Genomic DNA, 19,140 nt, shown 5'->3' with positions numbered 1-19,140 from the left:
AAGCGAATTTAAACTGTAAATAAACAGAAAGCACAAAATTCGGAAACTGTTAATTAACTGGATGTTCATTTGCAGTGTTTATTTGCATATAACACAAAGCTCAAAAACACTCACATGTGTTCTTTCTAGAATAACATTATTAATTTCTTTAAAAAAAATCTATCTGAACCCGTACATAATATTTGACTATATATTTTCAAGACACTTCTATACAGCTTAATCTGGCATTTAAAGGCTTAACTAGGTTAATTAGGTTAAAGGTGCAGTAGGTGATTGTCTTTGAACATTTTTGTTGAGCTGGTTTAAAGTTTCTCCAGTCTAATAGTAATGATTACAGTAATTGGTCTAAATGTGTTTATATGTATTTTTATTTTTGGGGTAAGATATAAAACTAAAAAATGTTCATCCAAGTAAATATTGTCGGGCCAACATCTCCCATAATTCTGATAAGTAGCTCAAACTGTCTTTCAGCAAATGTAGATTCAGACTTCTGCGCATCTGTTCATGTAGATCCGCCATTCGCGTGTGCCTGCCTGCATGAGCGCCGCGCGTTCACGAGACAACCACAGACGTGGTGAAATCAAATGCTGAATTGAAAGTTTTGAAAATCCTGAATCAATATGGGAGTTACTTTTGCACGCTGGAGGAAGGACGACACCATAGCTAAAGTATTACTGTTAGACAGGTACTGTTCGGTTTTAAAACCTTTTTAGTCAGGCTAAGCTTATGTTAGATTGTGTTGTGTTATGAATAGCTTATGGACATATTTGTTGTTCAGCCACTGAAATCTCCCGGTGAAAGATTGATGTGACTATTTTCAGTTTTATAAGGGACCTTTGACATCATTGATAATGTAGATTTTTATTTAGTTTAACAACAAAACATCAGTAAATATTGCTATTCCGCCTAACCTGGTTTATTGAGCTGAAATTGGTTTTATATTCACATTGGTTCAATGGTTCATTTTGTCTTCCTATTCTGTTTACCATGCTACTCTGAATATTTGCTCTGAAATAGCATGTAAGTGTGCCTTAGTAATAAATGTAATTCCTGCACGCCGCCGGGCGGCCAAACATTAACTATGAGGCGAATGGCATGAACTAGTGGGTTGTCTGCTGTTGTGCGGGATGCAGGAGGCGTGGCTTTGAATTACAGTTCCTCCCCGCCGTACAAAGATAATATGCTAAGCGGCTAGCATTTTGGCAGATCACCTACTGCACCTTTAACTAGGCAGGATAGGGTTATCAGGCAAAAATATTATCAGACATACTGTGAAAATTTCCTTGCTCTGCTAAACATCATTTGGAAAAAAATTTTAAAAGAAAAAATTAAAGGGGGGTGAATAATTCTGACTTCAAATTTATACAGTAGTATTATAACATATACATATTTATTTTCCACAGAGAGCTGAATGGTTTGGGGATTTGGTACCAGCTGGGAAAAGTCCCTAAGTCGCATGACACAACACAGAAAACATTGCCTACCTCTACAAGTATTTGTAGCATTGCCAGGTAAGTCACTTCACTAACAAAAAGACATAAGCTATATTGGATATTTTAACAGGATGATCCTTAAACAGGAGGAATTGCTCATTTTCAAGGAGACTTCCTCAGCTGTGAGATACACTCAAGACAATTGCTTTTGCTGCTTATTGAAACTGCTTGCTTAATATGAGTTGAACCAACACAATTCTTAAGTTTTTTTTGTGAACAACTTCATTCTTTTATGTTCTATCTACTTAAGATTGTTAACATGATTAATTTAACTTAATTAATATGTGTTGGGACAAAATGAAGAAATTGTGTGGAACCCAGCATTTTTACAGTGCACTCAAACAATCAAAAAATTGGATGTCCAATTTCATGCTGAGCAGAATGTAGCATAAGAGAACTCAGTGTATTTCCATGGATGAGCTAGAGTTCGGCAGGGACAGAACAGACACAGGGTGCAGAAAGTGCTGAAGCAGGAGGAGAGTTCAGTCTGACACAAACCACAAACACACAGCCCGAAGGCCAGAAGACAGAGAGCGAGTGTGACTTTGTACCTCATCCAACTCAAACATGTCAATTATTTATGAGCAGGAAGTAGTGGGGTTTTTCCTCTGTAAATAGTAAATAAACAATCACGACTCCCCTCCAATGGTTGATGGAGCAGAGAGGTTGGTGAGGGCATGTGGATCGCGGATGGTGCCAACTTATCTGAGCGTGCCTGAAGGTCCTGGCATTGTTGTGTTGTTAGGGCCAAGCTTAGATGGAGTTTTGCTTATTTTTTTTTTTTCGACAAACTTTGCCTGCCTCATATATCAGTGCCTTTACAACAGGCTTGCTAGTTTAGTGCTAATACCTCAAGAGTTTGCTGCTGAGCAACTTATAAGGATTTGAGATATGGCAATGTAGTCTGTTTAATATTTCATACTGCTTTGGAAGTTGCAGTTGTTGGTTGTTTAGTTTACAAAACTTGAGCTCTGCTACAAAAACTAGTCAGCGAACATCCCAAATAATGTGAAGCCTGATTTGTACCTCTCTACATACTGTAAATAGCATCCAGATGACACACAATTCACACTCTGTGCACATGATTATGATGCATTTTAATCGTAGCATTTTACTGTGCTGCACTGTAAAATAAAATCTGTTCATTAACAATTGATTGTGGTTTGTGATTCAAAGGTGTTTTTGGTTATTTCATGCTATTTCATCAGATTTAGATTGCATTAACCGATCATCAGAATTGGATGAATTGAATCTGGCATGGTTGTTGGTACCAATCGAGCTGGTCAGAGTATTTCAGAAACTGTTGATCTATTGGGATTTTCATGCACTACTATCTCTATGGTTTACAGAGAATGGTCCAAAAAAGAGAAAATATCCTTTGAGCGGCAGTTCTGTGCTAGAAAATGCCTTGTTGATGGCAGAGGTCAGAGAATGGCCAGACTGGTGACTGGTTTGAGCTGATAGAAAGGCAACTGTAACTCAAATAACCACATCCAAGGTATGCAGAAGAGCATCTCTGAATGCACAACATGTTAAAACTTGAGGCAGATGGGCTACAGCAGCAATAGGCCACACCAGGTGCCACTTCTGTTAGCTACGGACAGGAAACTGAGGCTACAGTTTGCACAGGCTCACCAAAATTGGACAAAAGAAAATTGGAAAAACGTTGCCTGGTCTGATGAGTCTTGATTTCTGCTGTGACATTCAGAAGGAAGGGTCAGAATTAACAACATGGCATTAACAACATAAAAGCATAGATCCATCCTGCCTTGTATCAACAGTTCAGGCTGGTGGTGGTGGTGTAATGGTGTGGGGGATATTTTCTTATCACGCTTTGGGCCCATTAGTACCAATTGAGCATTGTGTTAAACCCACAGCCTGCCTGAGTATGTCCATGGTCAGCAACTTTATGAGCACAGTGTACCCATCTTCTGATGGCTACTTCCAGCTAGATAACATGCCATGTCATAAGGTGCAAATCATCTCAGAGTGGTTTCTTGATCATGACAATGAGTTCACTGTACTCAAATGGCCTCCACAGTCACCTGACCTCTGGGATGTTGGGATACCATTGGGATACCATTGGGATGTAGCACATCTTAGATGTGCAGCCGACAAATCTGCCGCAACTGTGTGATGCTATCATGTCAATATGGATCAAAATCTCTGAGGAATATTTGCAGTACCTTGTTGAATCTATGCCACAAAAGAATAAGGCAGTTCTGATGGCAAAAGGGGGTCCAACCCGATACTAGTAAGGTGTACCTAATAAACAAAAATAACTGTAAGCAAAAGTAAGCAGGTAAAAAACATAGTGATAATGATAGTGAGTGATAATGTAGGGATGATCACGTGCACATGGTTAATGTTACGACTCTTAAAAATTTGTTCAAAGAATAATTGAAACAAAAGCAGTGACCGCTGCAGCTTACAAAAGGATATATTTTAAGTTGAGCTCTTGAAAGCAGCAGGACTGTGGGTGCACGATTATCACTTTTTGTCCAATCTATTTCAAAGAGATCTGATCGCAGCAATTGCTTTTCCTCTAGGCACGATTGCTTCGGACAAATAATTGAAAGCGCACACGCTTTTTAACAGTCATGCGCATCACATCACCTGTGCGCGTTAGCGATCATCCTCTCATTCGGTATTCACCATATTCACCTGCTTTCTTTTGCTCGCACGAACACAGTTATTTTTGTCAGCAGTGCTGCTGCTCAATTCTAAGATCACATTTGCACAAACATATTTATTGTTAAACCCTGCTTTTTAGAAAGCTACAATTTACAAATGATTTCCAACCAGCCAAAGAGGCTAGTGGGAGCGGCTGTTTAACCCGCCACAGCTGAAATATACATGCATTTGGCAGGTTGGTGGATGTTAATGCCAAGCCCTGACTTCTACTACTGATAGTACTACGTCAACAACTACTACTACTGATAATACTACAACAACGTCTGCTACAACTGATACTACTACCACAGAGTCTACTACTAGAACTACTGATACAACAACAACTGCTACCACAACATCTACTACTGATACTATTATACCAAAGACAACTGAAATTTTAAAAACGTCCTATCATGGGTGTGGACATATCATGGGTGTTTAAGAATGCGCTCAACATCACTTAAATGTTAGCAAGAAATGTATGTTTTTTAAAATTTCAGTACCAATTGGTATCGAAATTCAGTACCATGACAATACTACTTATGAACCAGACTATCATAAAGGGGCATTCTGGGTTAAGCAAGCAGCAATTTTACCAGTCTGCTTTCATGATCTGCTCTATAGTAATCTTATATTTTGTATCAGTGCGCTAGAAAATGTCTTTCTACAATTTTCAGTGGACAAAACATATTATCATTGTATTTTTGGCAGAATGATCAAACACGCAGGAACCCAACAGTATTGTACAACACCGAGCGATCTTTATGTTCTTTCTTCAGTTTTGTTCACTTCAAATTTAATATGACGTCCAATCTGACTCAGGCCAATTCTCACATAAATTCTCCGTTATCATTGGTTGCTTTCATCCAACCATGAGCATAAGATGTTCCAGTGGGCTCCACTTGAAACACTTGTCTGAAGTTTTTGCTCTTTGAACTTTTGCGCAAGACCTGAGCTCTAAAACATACCGTGGTTTCGTGGCTCGAATAAAGCCCTTTGTGCTGTGTTTTTTTTTTTTTTTTTTGGTTGGGGAGGCCGGCTATAGGGGAGAAGCGTTTGATGTCTGTGAGCCCGTCCTGCATCCAGTCCCACACTTTCACACACTTCCGTCTCACCCTGTTAATTCTTCACTCTTTTGAAGCCACTTTTCAAGTTGGAGAAGAATAAATTGTACCTCCGAGCGCGAATCGGCGCCTCACGAATACCTGCTGTGATCACAGACTGTGCACTTTTGTGTTATTACATTTCATGCTTTTACGTCTACGTGAATGTCCAACTACAATCTGTGAATCTGTGAAAAAAGATCTGGGTTTTAAGAGGCTTGGGAGGTAACAAAGTGTTTTATTGGAGATGTCGTTGGACTTTTCTTGTTTTCAGGATTTTTAGCACCCACTTGTATTGAATGCATTTGATAGTGGATTGTAGCCCATGCCCGTTGGTTTGAATGTAGGGATGCTCATAATAACCATTAGCCGGCAGGGTCCATTTTTAACTGATTAATGGTATCAATTAAACAATAAAAAAATATTATTATAATTTTTTGTTTTAAGTTTGGCTGCATAAATGTGCAACACATATTTGTTAACTCGCAGGACGTTGACATGTGCAACCACATGTGCCTACAGACGTATTTTGCCAATGATGCAAAATTAAAGAAGGATAGGCCTATTGCTGGCCACAGTTTCACACAAATGAGTTAATGCCAAACCAGCACTGACGCTGATTGCCTCTGTCCTGGATTTGCGTCATAAACACAACATTATTTGCACAATTGGAGAAAGAACCCACAAAACAAAACTTTCTGAAATGTGCTTTGCTTTAAAGACAAGCCACTCACAAGTCGGCACCGCTCATAAACACAACAAATAGGCTATAGTTTTGATGATTTAGTCTATAACCAAAAAAACTTTCTATTTGGAAAATTACAGTTATTTATTGTTCTTATAAAATATCCATTTTTAAACTAGCCTACATAGTCTAATCTAGGATTCAAACAAATCCAATGATTTTCTTGATTTTGCATACTAATAACTAAGCACCAAATTGGGGCTTTCATTTTACAGCTTATATAACATGTACTCAAATTAATGCAATGTCATATGTAAAAAACTAAGTTGTTATATACTATAGTAGCCTATACTTTACAAAAAGTCAATATATGCACCCTGTCATTGTCTTTCATCACGCGCAGGATGCATGCACATGAACCGCAAATGGGACAGAAAATAAAAGTACACAAGCTCTAAGGTAAAATCAGAAGCTGAAGACATACTATTTAAAGTAATGACTTCTATTAAATGTTGACAGAGGTTTGTGATGTAAGAATCACAACGAATCATTAATTAAATGCATATTTTCCATGGAGAGATCAAATTGATATTTGATTTGACGGAAAAAAAAAAAAAAAAATATATATATATATATATATATATATATATATATATATATATATATATATATATATATATATATATATATATATATATATATTAGAGCTGTCAAATGATTAAAAAAAATTTATGTAATTAATTACCCTTTTTTAAAATTATTTATGAATAATCACAAAACGTAATTAATCATGATTAATCAACAAACACCATATTTATTACAGAAATAAAAACACAGGCATTTAAGTGCCATTTAAATTTCAAAACAATTAATGACAATAACAAACAAAAATTATTTTCGTGTTGGATTCTAAATGGACTTTACACACACACACACACACACAGACAACGCGAACAGTGCAGCGGACCTGGTGAGCAAGTAATCCCTTTAGATTTATCAACATGCACGATTGCGTTCATCAAATTCGCTTAAACTAAGCATTGTAAAGTATGGCTATATTTTACATGCAAGGATTCTAACACAGTAATGTAAAGCAGACGCTTTACAAAAGTCGCGTGTTGGGGGAAACGCATCAAACTTATGAAATGTAAGGAGCTTATGGAAGTAACTTAAAGGCAGAGAATAGGGCTGCCACTTTCAATACAGATTCATCTGCCACTTTCACTACAGTACATTTACATGGGCACCAATACTCCGCTTTTATATTTACATATATACATACATACATACATACATATATACACATATATATATATATATATATATATATATATATATATATATATATATATATATATATTATATATATATATATATATATATATATATATATATATATATATATATATATATATATATATATATATATAGGGCAATGCGGTGGCGCAGTCGCCTTTCAACAAGAAGGTCACTGGTTCGAGCCCTCGGCTGGGTTTCTGTGTGGAGTTCGCATGTTCTCCCTGTGTTTGCGTTGGTTTCGCCTGGGTGCTCCGGTTTCCCCCACAGTCCAAAGATATGCAGTACAGGTGAATTGGGTAAGCTAAATTGTCCATAGTGTATGTATGTGTGTGTGTATGAATGAATGTAAATGGGTTTCCCAACGATGGGTTGTGGCTGGAAGGGCATCTGCTGCGTAAGACATATGCTGGATATAAGTTGGTGGTTAATTGCGCTATGGCGACCCCAGATTAATAAAGGGAGTAAGCCGGGAAAAAAAATGAATGAATGAATGCATGAATATATATATTAAGGGTGTCACGATCCTCCAAATCCTCGATTCGATTACATTTTCGATTCTACAGTCACGATTCGATTCGATTTTCGATTATGAATAATTAATTAATTAATAACGAATTAATTATTTGTAGCCTACCGTTTAAACTACCTGACTTGCATGGTCTTTGTTTTACCCATAAACAAATCATACAGTAAATGAATAAAGGTAAGTTACACACATAATTAACACCTGTCAATCACTTTTTTTCTGCGGGACTCGTGAATAGGCAGTGGTCTGTGTCGTTGTGTGGTTTATTCATAAACTAATTTCGAGAGGATCACGTGCTTATAATCAACACGGCTGGCTCCTTGTTAGCTCCGTAATCAGCCCTATTAGATGATTACGGAAGCATTATAAATAACCTGAGTTTTCCACTCCAGTTATCTTCGTCTTGAAGCTCGCTTCCTGCTACAAAACGCTCCAGCATCGCACCATTTAACCTATCGATACGGAAGAACACACAACAACAACAACAACAACAACAACAACAACAACAACTCCAGCCAGAGCTCCACTCTCCCTGAGAATTCAGCCGCAGCCTCGCCAAAATCGAGCCTGAATTCCCGCAAAAACGCCGGTGCTGCCCACCAGCTCTTCCATCTCCACTTCAAACTGCCTCACGCAACGCAGTCCACAACTCCACCTAAACTCTAGGCGTCGACGATCCAAAACATCGCAAAAGCCTAACTCACTGCTTCCTAGCGGTGCACCCTCGGTAACGTATAGTACGCTTTTAAGGGGAAGCATCGCGGAAACAACTAATCTCCATCAAAGACTAAACCTATTTACAAATCTTTTAAAAACAAGACTTGCGTGATTAGAAGATTCATAAGAACTCACCCTTCAAGCCCGTCCACAAATCCATAAGTAAATCACTGCAAAGATCACGACATTAATCCACGACATATTGATACGTTGATGGACCGCGCTGTTATCATCCAAACTAGCCGCTGGTGTGCCGCAGTGTCTTCACACAACACTGGTAAACAAACTTGGCCTCCGATTTTGATTGACGCCCCATCGAGCCAATAGCGAAGGAGCAGCGCCCTCATCCAATGCGCTTTTAAAACTCGATATGGTTCCGCCCTCTCAACAATTCATGAATGAACCCAGCCATAAAAGACTTGTGAATGAACTGAGACAGACATGCTTGCAAATTAAGTTAAGATTAAGAATTTTAGAAGTTAAGATTCCTAACATGTATTTAAACAAATTAAGTAAAGCCCATAACAAACATTTCATTCATACAGTTTCCATTAAGTAGTGAATTAAGCGTTTGATGTTGGGATTTGATATAATAAATAAATAAATTGACAAATAATAATAATAATAATAAATAAATTAATAATAATAATAAATAATAATAAAATAATAAATAAATAAAAACCTCTGCCAGATCTGATAGCATTTAACTTCTGTAAAGACTACTACCCAACCAGTGAGAATTTAACACAAAAGTCCAATCGTAATACGTCAATGACCCATACTTGCATATACAGTGCCATATGTAACTTATAATGGCACGCCGGCTGGAGGTGAAAATGGTAAAGAAACTAACTTTTCGCTTGACTGCATGAATAGGACATTTAAATAAATCTTCAAGAAGAATTTCTAGGACCACCAGACAAGCTACACCCCATATCCCCAGCTCTGCATCCACCTGCTATCCTGTGGGGGAACAAATGCCCACCTCGATCATCCTCGCAGACTGCGACAACGAAGCTCACAATTGTCCATGCTCTTATTAAGATGCCTTGCATTAGATATCAGCTAAAACAATTTTGTCATGTTTGCTATACATGTATCATGTTGTAAATTAAATTTCTGATTTTTTTTTTCTTGTTTCTCATTCCAGACATTAGGACAACCGGCCCAGAAGCTGACCTTCATCCAACCTATTACACTCCACATCCATTCCAAATGCAATCACAATCTACACAAGGATGCATTTCCAATCATACAGCCCACATCCATAATGCCATATTCACACTAGTCTTCGGGTTTTGAGATTCTCTGAATTACCATCAGTTGCAATCCCACTATCCACCTCACCATATCTGATCTGACTGGAGGAACACTATCTCTCTCCATTAAGCAAGCAACCGATTATTTCGGCAAAGCATGTCCTATATACATTTTCGACATCCCTTACCCCACTCACACAATTCAAATGTTTTAAGTGTAAGCACAACTTAAACTATCCCATACACCCATACATTTTCACTCACCACAGTTCCAACTTATTTAGGGGTTGCCTAAATTTTTCTATTACTGCAGCAGGGATGCTCTAAGCAAACTCTATACACTTACAAGTCCAATAACACTCGTCACACTGCCCTGCACTAATACAGCAGTAAATGCTTCTGCAGGAGCACACATTGTCTCCATACTGATCCTCTGCAGCAGCAGAATCGCTCCACTGTGCCATCCTCACCCATTGCACCTGTAGCTAAGCCCTTATTCACTTCCTCTCTACATATCACTACTAACAGTATTTAATATTCTTGCGAGAGCATTCAAAACTCTCCAATACCGATCACTACTGCACCTATCCAATAGCAGTAGCGCTCCGCTGAGCTACACTCACCATAGCATCACAACAACCGCAGTGACACTCTACCTGAGCCCCTACCTACTTTCATCTCCACACATCACTTCTGATATTTAATATTTTTGTGGGAGCACCTATAATGCTCCAATACTGACTACCACCGTACCTGCAATAGCAGAGATGCTCAGCCAAGCCTTATTCTCCCATTGCACCACTGTCACAGTGCAGCTCCTTTCCTTCCCACTCCCCAACACTGCACAGCAGTTATACATTTTCGGGAAAGCGTACCCGCCTCCCGAAATTGACTTCAGCCACACCTCTGCAACAGCAGAGAAGCTGCAGAACTTCTTTTCCCCCCCGCTTCACTGTCGCAGCAGTGACGCTCTGCCTGAGCTCACATACACTTCCATTCAACATACCACTATCGACACTTCACAACAGTTTAAACGCCTCCATAAAAGCGTTTACTCGTTATTATCGTCTAGCTCAATTACACGTAACAGCCTCAGCGTGATGCATGTATACATTTGGAGAGGATATCAATTCATCCTCACAGCTCGCACTCACGACATCCACTATCTTGAATACAAGGACAGAAATTTAATTCTGCCTGTTCCCCAACCCCCCCCCCCCTCTTTCAGCGCTCCCAGTTCAGCAAATAATCTCCCCCTATCTCTCTCCCAAGAGTGCCTGAACCCCGACCCCAACAGGAGCACAACTTTTTTTCCCCAAGGCTACCAGTATAAAATCTTTTCAGTCTTCACTTCCTTCCTGCGTCGAGTTTCTCCGCACCTCCTTCTTCTCCTTTCTAGCGTTGAGTTCCTCCGCACCTCCTTTCCTTCCTTCAAGCGTCGAATGCTTCCGCTCTTTCCTCCATCCCCTCCCACTCTCCCCCACCACCTCAACATCTTTTACTCCCTACCCCTTTCCAGCGTCGAGTTTCTCCGCTACTTTTCTCTTTTCAGCGTCGAGTTGCTCCGCTACTATCTCTTCCTTCTAGTGTTGTTCTTCCGCTACTCTCATCTCTTCAGCCTAAGTATCACCATTCAAGGCCTGACTACCCCGGAGTCAATCAATTACCCCAAACCCCCCCCTCCACAATCGACAACTTTCTTGTTTTCTGGCGTTGAGTTCCTCCGCATCTCCTATTTTATGTTCTAAAGCGTTGAGTTCCTCCGCACCTCCTTTCCTTCCTTCAAGCGTCGAATGCTTCCGCTCTTTCCTCCATCCCCTCCCACTTTCCCCCCACCTCCTCAATATCTTTTACTCCCTACCCCATTTCCAGCGTCGAGTTTCTCCGCTTCTTTTCTTTTTCAGCGTCGAGTTGCTCCGCTACTATCACTTCCTTCTAGCGTTGAGTATTCCGCTACTCTTACCTTTCCAGTCTAAGCTTAGACTCCCCCGGAGTCCTGCCCAGCCCACCTCCTATAGGAGTCTCCACCACCCCCTCCCCATTTAGACTCCTGTAGGAGCCTAATCTTTCAGCTCTAACTCCCACGGAGTTACCCCCAGAGCTAAGACTCCCACGGAGTCCCCCCTCCCCTCTCTCTCTCGCCCCGGCCAAATACGCATCTTTCCTACCTTCTAGCGTTGAGTTTCTCCGCATCTCCTGTCCTATATTCCCTAGCGTTGAGTTCCTCCGCATCTCTTTCTCTTCCTTCCAGCGTCGAATGCTTCCGCTCTTTCCTCTCCCCCCTCTTACAACTTCTCTCCTCTCCCCACCCTTAACTCCCAATCCCCCTTTCAGCGTTGAGTTTCTCCGCTACTTTCTTTCTTCAGCGTTGAGTTTCTCCGCTACTTTACTATTTTCAGCATTGAGTTCCTCCGCTACTCTTTCTATATTTCAAAAACATCACTCACCAATCTGACTCCCAAGGAGTCTTCCCACGTTCTGACTCCCCCGGAGTCCTGCTCAGCCCACCACCTACAGGAGTCTCCACCTCTCCCTCCCTTCCCAGACTCCTGTAGTAGTCCAATCCTACAGCTCTAACTCCCACGGAGTTGACCCAGAGCTCTGATCCCCATAGGTTTCTTTTCTTTACCTTTCCAGCGTCGAGTTCCTCCGCATCTCATGCTCTCTTCTTCCCAGCGTTGAGTTCCTCCGCATCCTCTTTACTTCCTTCCAGCGTCGAATGCTTCCGCTCTTCTCTCCACCCCCTCTATAACCCCTCTCCCCTAACCATTACATTCCACTTTCCCAGCGTTGAGTTCCTCCGCTACTTTTCTTCTTTCAGCGTTGAGTTACTTCGCTACTTTCCTATTTCTAGCACCAAATCCCTCTGCTACTCTCCTTTCTTCCGTTAGGCTCCCCAACCCTGCCTCCCCGAACCCAACTCCAACAGAGTCCCCAGCCTCTCCTAAGAATCAGTTCAACTTTTCTCCTGCAGTAACCTATCTCACTTCAATTTACATTCAGCAGCCGGATATGGCACTGACCTCTCGCCTTTTGGGGGGTACTTCAATACGCGGCTGCTGTCCCGAGATGAAAACCTTTGCCTTTTGGGGAGTTCTCGAGACCTACCTGACCTCGAATTCCCCTCTCGCCCTTCTAACGGGAGGGAGCCCCGGGCTCGAGGATATTACGAGCTCAGGGCTCTCTCCCGGGACAGCATGCCAAATACGCTTTATTGATTATCAGCTAAGTGTGAACTCTTGAAGTGTGGTTTATTCATAAACTAATTTCGAGAGGATCACGTGCTTATAATCAACACGGCTGGCTCCTTGTTAGCTCCGTAATCAGCCCTATTAGATGATTACGGAAGCATTATAAATAACCTGAGTTTTCCACTCCAGTTATCTTCGTCTTGAAGCTCCCCCCTTCCACCCCTACATCCTCCCACTTTTTCTGATCGGGCGACACGGTGGCCCAGTGGCTAGCACTGTTGCCTCACAGCAAGAACACCGCTAGTCCAACCCATTGGGCTGGTTGGTGTTTCTGTGTGGAGTTTGCATGTTCTCCCCGTGTTCGCGTGGGTTTTCCCCGGGTTCCCCGGTTTCCTCCCACCGTCCAAAAACATAAACCATAGCAATCGACTAAAACAAATTATCACCCAATACAACCTGAGTTTACACTTCTCACGGTGACCAGCAGGGGAGTTCTCGAGACCTACCTGACCTCGAATTCCCCTCTCGCCCTTCTAACGGGAGGGAGCCCCGGGCTCGAGGATATTACGAGCTCAGGGCTCTCTCCCGGGACAGCATGCCAAATACGCTTTATTGATTATCAGCTAAGTGTGAACTCTTGAAATAATGGCGTCGGTAAAAAAGGTGCACAACCAACAGGAACCAGCCAACAGTATCTGAGGTGTTCGCTAAAATGACTAAGTACTTGTGTGAAAGTAAAAGATGGAAGCAGTCTACTGACCCGCTGACTGCCTTTACCCGCTGTCTCGAGCGCATGACAATGTGTATGCGTCTGTGTCTGTGTGTGAATGAGTGTGTGTGGTCACGTGATGTACGTTTTCAGCGGTAGTGAGGAAGGAGGGCTGCTCAGAAATGCTACACGCCAATGTGGATGTGGATTGTTGTCGTTATAAAATGCCATTTAAAAACAAAGACATATTAGTGTAAAATATTAGGGCCTGAGTGTGTATTTTTATTCCTTTCTTCTTTGCTGTTGGAAACACTGCAGGTGTATGAAGATGCTCTGTTGATAATATGTTCTGTAAAAATGTTCAAACAAATCAGTATTTTAAAATGCAATATTTAATGTTAGACACAAAATAGACACATCAAGTCATTTTTTTAATAAATAATAATGTAATATTAATCTGACCAGTTAATGGTTAATGTTTAGCTAATGAGCAGCAGTTGTTGGTTGGCAAAATTAACCGAAATGAGCATCCCAACTTGGATGTCATTTACATACAATATTTTGTCAAAACATCAATATTAGCAGCTAGTAACATCACTGTACAAAACAATCACTCCATTTATACCACTTCTGTCTACACAATGGTCATGGTTTTATTCAGTGTGTTACATGACAATGCTTAGTAAGTTTGTTTAATACTTTTTTACACCATTTAAATTTATCCAGTGTAAAATATGGGTTTCTCTTTGAATATGATGTGTCAAAATTAAATACAGGTATATTACCCAAATAAAAGCAGTTGCAGAATGTAGACATTGGACTTTACAGGGTGCTTATTTACTAAACTTCAACTTATTTATAGTAATATATGTAACATACTTGTAGTTTCCCGAAATGTATTGTAAAAGGTGTAGAACACATTGCCAAAACGGAGCAAAGTAAGGTTTTAGAATAGGAAACCTGCACTCACGAGTCCCATTACAAGGTTTGATGCAGTTCTCGCCTCATTTCACACAAACTCAGCAGTCCCATCAATGTTTACTGTTTGTATGACTCTTTTAAGACGCCCTCAAATTTAAATGCCTTTTACAGTTATAGGAAAGATGTTTTAAACATAGTCAATAAGGAATAAATGTTTAATGAGCCCTTTAAATTTGAATGCTGGTGGTTCTGCAAATAAACCTTTTTGCCTCGGGCTACAAGGACACTAATCACTGTGTGTGCAGACTACTGAGTGTAGTGTTGTTCAAATCTCACTTTCCCTTGCTGCCTGGTTGAAATTTCAAAGTCTTGCTTGTGAAGTGTGTTTTTTCATACACTTCTGCATTTTATCATGTATATTAAATGCTTCTTTGACATATAGAAATATGAAATGTGCAGCATTTTCACAGATCGCCTTTTTTAGGTGAACTAGGAGAACAAAATTAGAGTGCAACCTACAATTTTCTAGACTTTGAAGTCATCACTATTTGAAGTTGTACCAACAGGAGTAACTACAATTTTCATTGACTTTACAAGATGAACAGCCATCCTAGTGACTGAAACCCTTCAAGGACAGGTTGCCGGATGAAGACCAAAGAGATGAGACTTTCAGCCACAGCAAGAGAAGTTGGTTAATCAAAATAGGTGTTTTTTTTGTTTTCAATATAGCAATAACCCATTTAAGTAACCAATAGATGCTGGTTGTCTTCAACAGACTAAGGGTGTACTTACATTAGAATTTCAGAACTGTGCTGTGCATGTTTGACCTCTATATCCCGGTTAGTATTGCAAGTGCATGTGCTCTGTGGCGTGTTTATGCGTGGTTTAGTTGACCAGCCCTGACCCAGATGGAAGAGGTGGATCAGAGTGTGGTTTAGTTGTAGTGTGAGTACAAAGCATGCCCGAGTGCGAAACTGAAAATGCAGCGTCACTTTTAAGGTACTAATTTTTATAAATTTAGTACTCATTCTTAAGGCTGATTTATACATCTGTGTCAAGCGCACATGTATGCTCAGGCGCAGCCTTGGCGTGGTCTGATAGCCCTCACTATGGCTGATGCCGATGCTGACACGCAGCTCTCAAAAATTATAACCACACAACACAATGACATGTAACACAAGCTCTGTGATTGGTCGGCTTGGTAACTGTGACCAGTGTGGGTGGTACTGAGAGCGGCGCAGACCTGTTGGAGTGAGAGTTTACAAGTGTTGAGTACTGTGAAGCAGCTCTAAATGTAAACTGTTGTTTAGTGTTTACTAGGGATGTAACGGTATTGTAAATACCGTCATACCGCAATATTAATTTTTTTCGATATTACCGAAGTCGCATGAGAAAATTTGCTTAGGCGAATGAAGCGAACGGGAGGTAGCGAAAACTACAATACCCATCAGCCCATGCTTGACTATCATCCCTTGCGGTCTGTTGTCGCTACAGATCCAGTAATGCGGAAATGGAGTGTGCTGCTAGAAGCGGGGATGAAAAGAGCTGGAAAACTCTAAGGCCCCGTTTACACTAATGCGTTTTAGTTTGAAAACGCATAAGTTTTGCTACGGTTACGCCAACCGTCCACACTACGCCGGAGTTCTCGAGCGCCGAAAACGGAGCGTTTCGAAATGTGTGGATAATGTCTCAGTGTGGATAATGGAAAACGGAGACATCTGAAAACGGAGGCGGGGCTGCAGACGTTCGCCTCTCTGATTGGGGCTTTTCCTGGATATTAAGTAGCCTAACACGCAAAGTTCAGTCCTGCATCCTCTCCTTGTAAGTTCAGACTTCGCAAGTTTGATCAAGGCTGCAGTCTCTTCTTCTCAGTTTGATATGGAAAAACAGACTATACCGAGGACACGGGTAAATCTTCAAAGGGAACAGTGTACTTTATAACTTCATTCACATCACCCTGGCTTCGTTGTTTCACTTTATCAACAATAAAATGTAAACATGATTTAAGGAACTGCCTATTTTCATTTTAATATTAGCAACTTAGACAGCAGAAATGTTGAGGCGTCGTGCTGCATAAGATGAGCGTCATCTTCACTGTGTGGATATTTATAACAAAACGGAGCCGATAACAACTGCCTCCTTTCAATTTCAGTGAAAATACGAAACACACCCTCTCTTTTGCTGAGTATCAGTTTTAATAATCGATAATGGCCATTTTAAAAGTATAACATACAATAAGTTTATACATTATAGGAAATAAAGGCAATCGATCAGTCAATATACAGAATGTACGTGGTTACATTAATCATTAACTTATCTTTGCGCTCATCTTTGCGCTCAGCCAAAACATGTTACCTGAGAACAAGTAATAGATTCCAATGACCAAAGTCAGGGAATATGTCGTTAGATAAAGACAACAAGATAAATGAAATATCCCGTTTAATAAATATAGTGGGATTAGATCCAGCGGGAGATGCTTGATGAGAAGTCCGACTAGCAGAGCTCTCATCTGTGTAGATGGGCTGAGTGTGATTAAATGTTGAATGTGATGAGTTTTCAACAATACTAAATTGAAACTTTATTGTTTTTACATGGTTTAATAATTTTTTGTTATTAAAATTGAAGTTCCTGTTTCAAAGCTTACAGATAGATGGCTAATTTGTATGTCATTGACACTTTTGGCACTTTTTTGGAGTATTTTCATAAGTTTTGTTTTTTCCTGTAAATGATTCAATAAATACCGTACCGTGACATTCATACCGAGGTTTTACCGTACCGTGAAATTCTGATACCGTTACATCCCTAGTGTTTACCTTATGATTAAAGTTGTTGCACATCCACTTGTTTCCGTCTCTGCATGAGTGAATTTTAGCCACTAAGGTAACATTCAGAAAAAATCAAAACACCTGTGAAGAAACTCGACACAGAGGAACAAAAAAAAAAAGCCAGCTAATGTTTCAGAAGTTTATTGCAGAACAACACAAACAGCAGGCAAACGTATAAATGCATGACTATACGCAAGGCAGGCCTTGTGGGTCACGCTGATCACTCACCTTTACTTTTCAATGAACGCAAACTGTCATAGTTTATCAAAGATGCTGCACTTTACCTGCCAACTTAAGCAAACCTCCTAATACATGCAGCTTAAATGGATTTTTTTAGAAAAATGTCAAAAGCGGTGGATCTGTTCAGCAAAAGATTCGCCTGTGTATCACTGCATCCCAAAGACTCTAAATAATGCAAAACAATATACCTCAACAATCTCTATTGTAGTGAGTAAGAGCATTTCTGTTTCTTTTAAACTGAACAGTCACATCATTGATGATGTAAGCATGCTCTGCCTTTAGAAGGTAAAAATGCAGTTTAAGTGCAAGACAATCATGACTGGGCTAGGTTCAACGCAGTCTTGCCTAGTGTGAGTACACCTTAAAGCATGAGTGGACAGGATATTGAGGAGAATCTCAGTGGTCAGTGACCAAACGTCCATCAGCAAAATATTCACAAGCCTGAAATTAACCTTTGGTGTAGAGCATGGTGTATGGACAGAGAACTGATCAGACATGAAATGAGTTTAATTTATTTGTGTCTGATAGAGAAACATGTTTGTCATTAACCTGAGGACAGACTGAACAAATAAAGTTTGACCAACTTCCATTGAGTAATATGGTTTGATACATTTCAGTACACTGTGACTAGTGATGGCAGGCTAGTGATGTCCTGTGAAAGACTAGTGATGTCAGTGATATACATAGTGATGCCTTTGAGAGACTAGTGATGACCTGTAAGAGACTAGCAATGTTTGTAAGAGACTAATGTGATTTGTTAGTAGCTAGTAATGACTTGTGAAAGACTAGTGATGTCTGTAATAGACTAGTTATTACCTGTGAAATAGTATAGTGATGTTTGTGAGAGACTAGCAATGTCTATGGTAGACTAGTAATGTCCTCAGAAAGACAATTGATGTCAGTGCTGGACTAGTGATGTATGTTAGAGGCTAGTGATGTTTGTGAGAGACTAGTAATGACCTGTGGAAGGGTAGTGATAACCTGTGATAGACTAATGTTGTCTACGAGAGACTAGTGATGTCTGTTAGAGACTGGTGATGACTTGTGAAAGAGTACTGATGTCACGTGGCCTCAGAAGTTCTCATTTCATTAAAAGCAAGGGCTTCTATACTTCTTTTTGACTCATGTAACCTTCAGAATATTTAGTTACATTGTTTCATTGTGCTACAGTCATTGCTTTTCTCTAAGGTTGATTATTGTGCTTTTTTTAGACTTGTCTAAAAGCATGGAGCAGCCACGCCTGAATTTACTGCAAAATTTGAATGATGGAGAGTACATTATTTCTTAAATGCATACATATATCGTTATTATACATTACATCTGGCACAAAATGTCTGGAATCAGGTATTGTGGCCTCAGTTTCCTTTAGACTGGGTCTGGACAGTCCAGTTCACAAACTGCAGATTTTAGGAGTGTTGTTCTTCAAGATGAGCTTCGTCTCTTGTCTGTGCTGCTGTTTGTTGTCCTGATAAAACTGTCATCTCTCGCTCTGATATCTG

General features: G+C 40.2%; 1 protein-coding gene across 11 annotated transcripts in view; it reads left to right on the top strand.

Moving 5' to 3' along the window:
* mvb12bb (multivesicular body subunit 12Bb) overlaps positions 1–19,140 on the top strand; it is a 148,861-nt gene that overhangs the window by 37,351 nt on the left and 92,370 nt on the right. For all 11 annotated transcript variants that reach the window (XR_015496728.1, XR_015496729.1, XR_015496727.1 and 8 more), the window contains 1 exon segment: positions 1,404–1,511. Coding sequence is in view for 8 of the 11 variants with exons in the window: in XM_087262565.1 (XP_087118691.1) it covers positions 1,404–1,511 (108 nt within the window). In the remaining 3 variants the exon portion in view is untranslated.

Source organism: Danio rerio, chromosome 8 (assembly GCF_052040795.2).
Source record: "Danio rerio strain M-AB ecotype USA chromosome 8, GRCz13ab, whole genome shotgun sequence".
In the NCBI taxonomy this organism is placed as follows: domain Eukaryota; kingdom Metazoa; phylum Chordata; class Actinopteri; order Cypriniformes; family Danionidae; genus Danio; species Danio rerio.
This window is presented reverse-complemented; position numbering and strand designations above follow the sequence as displayed.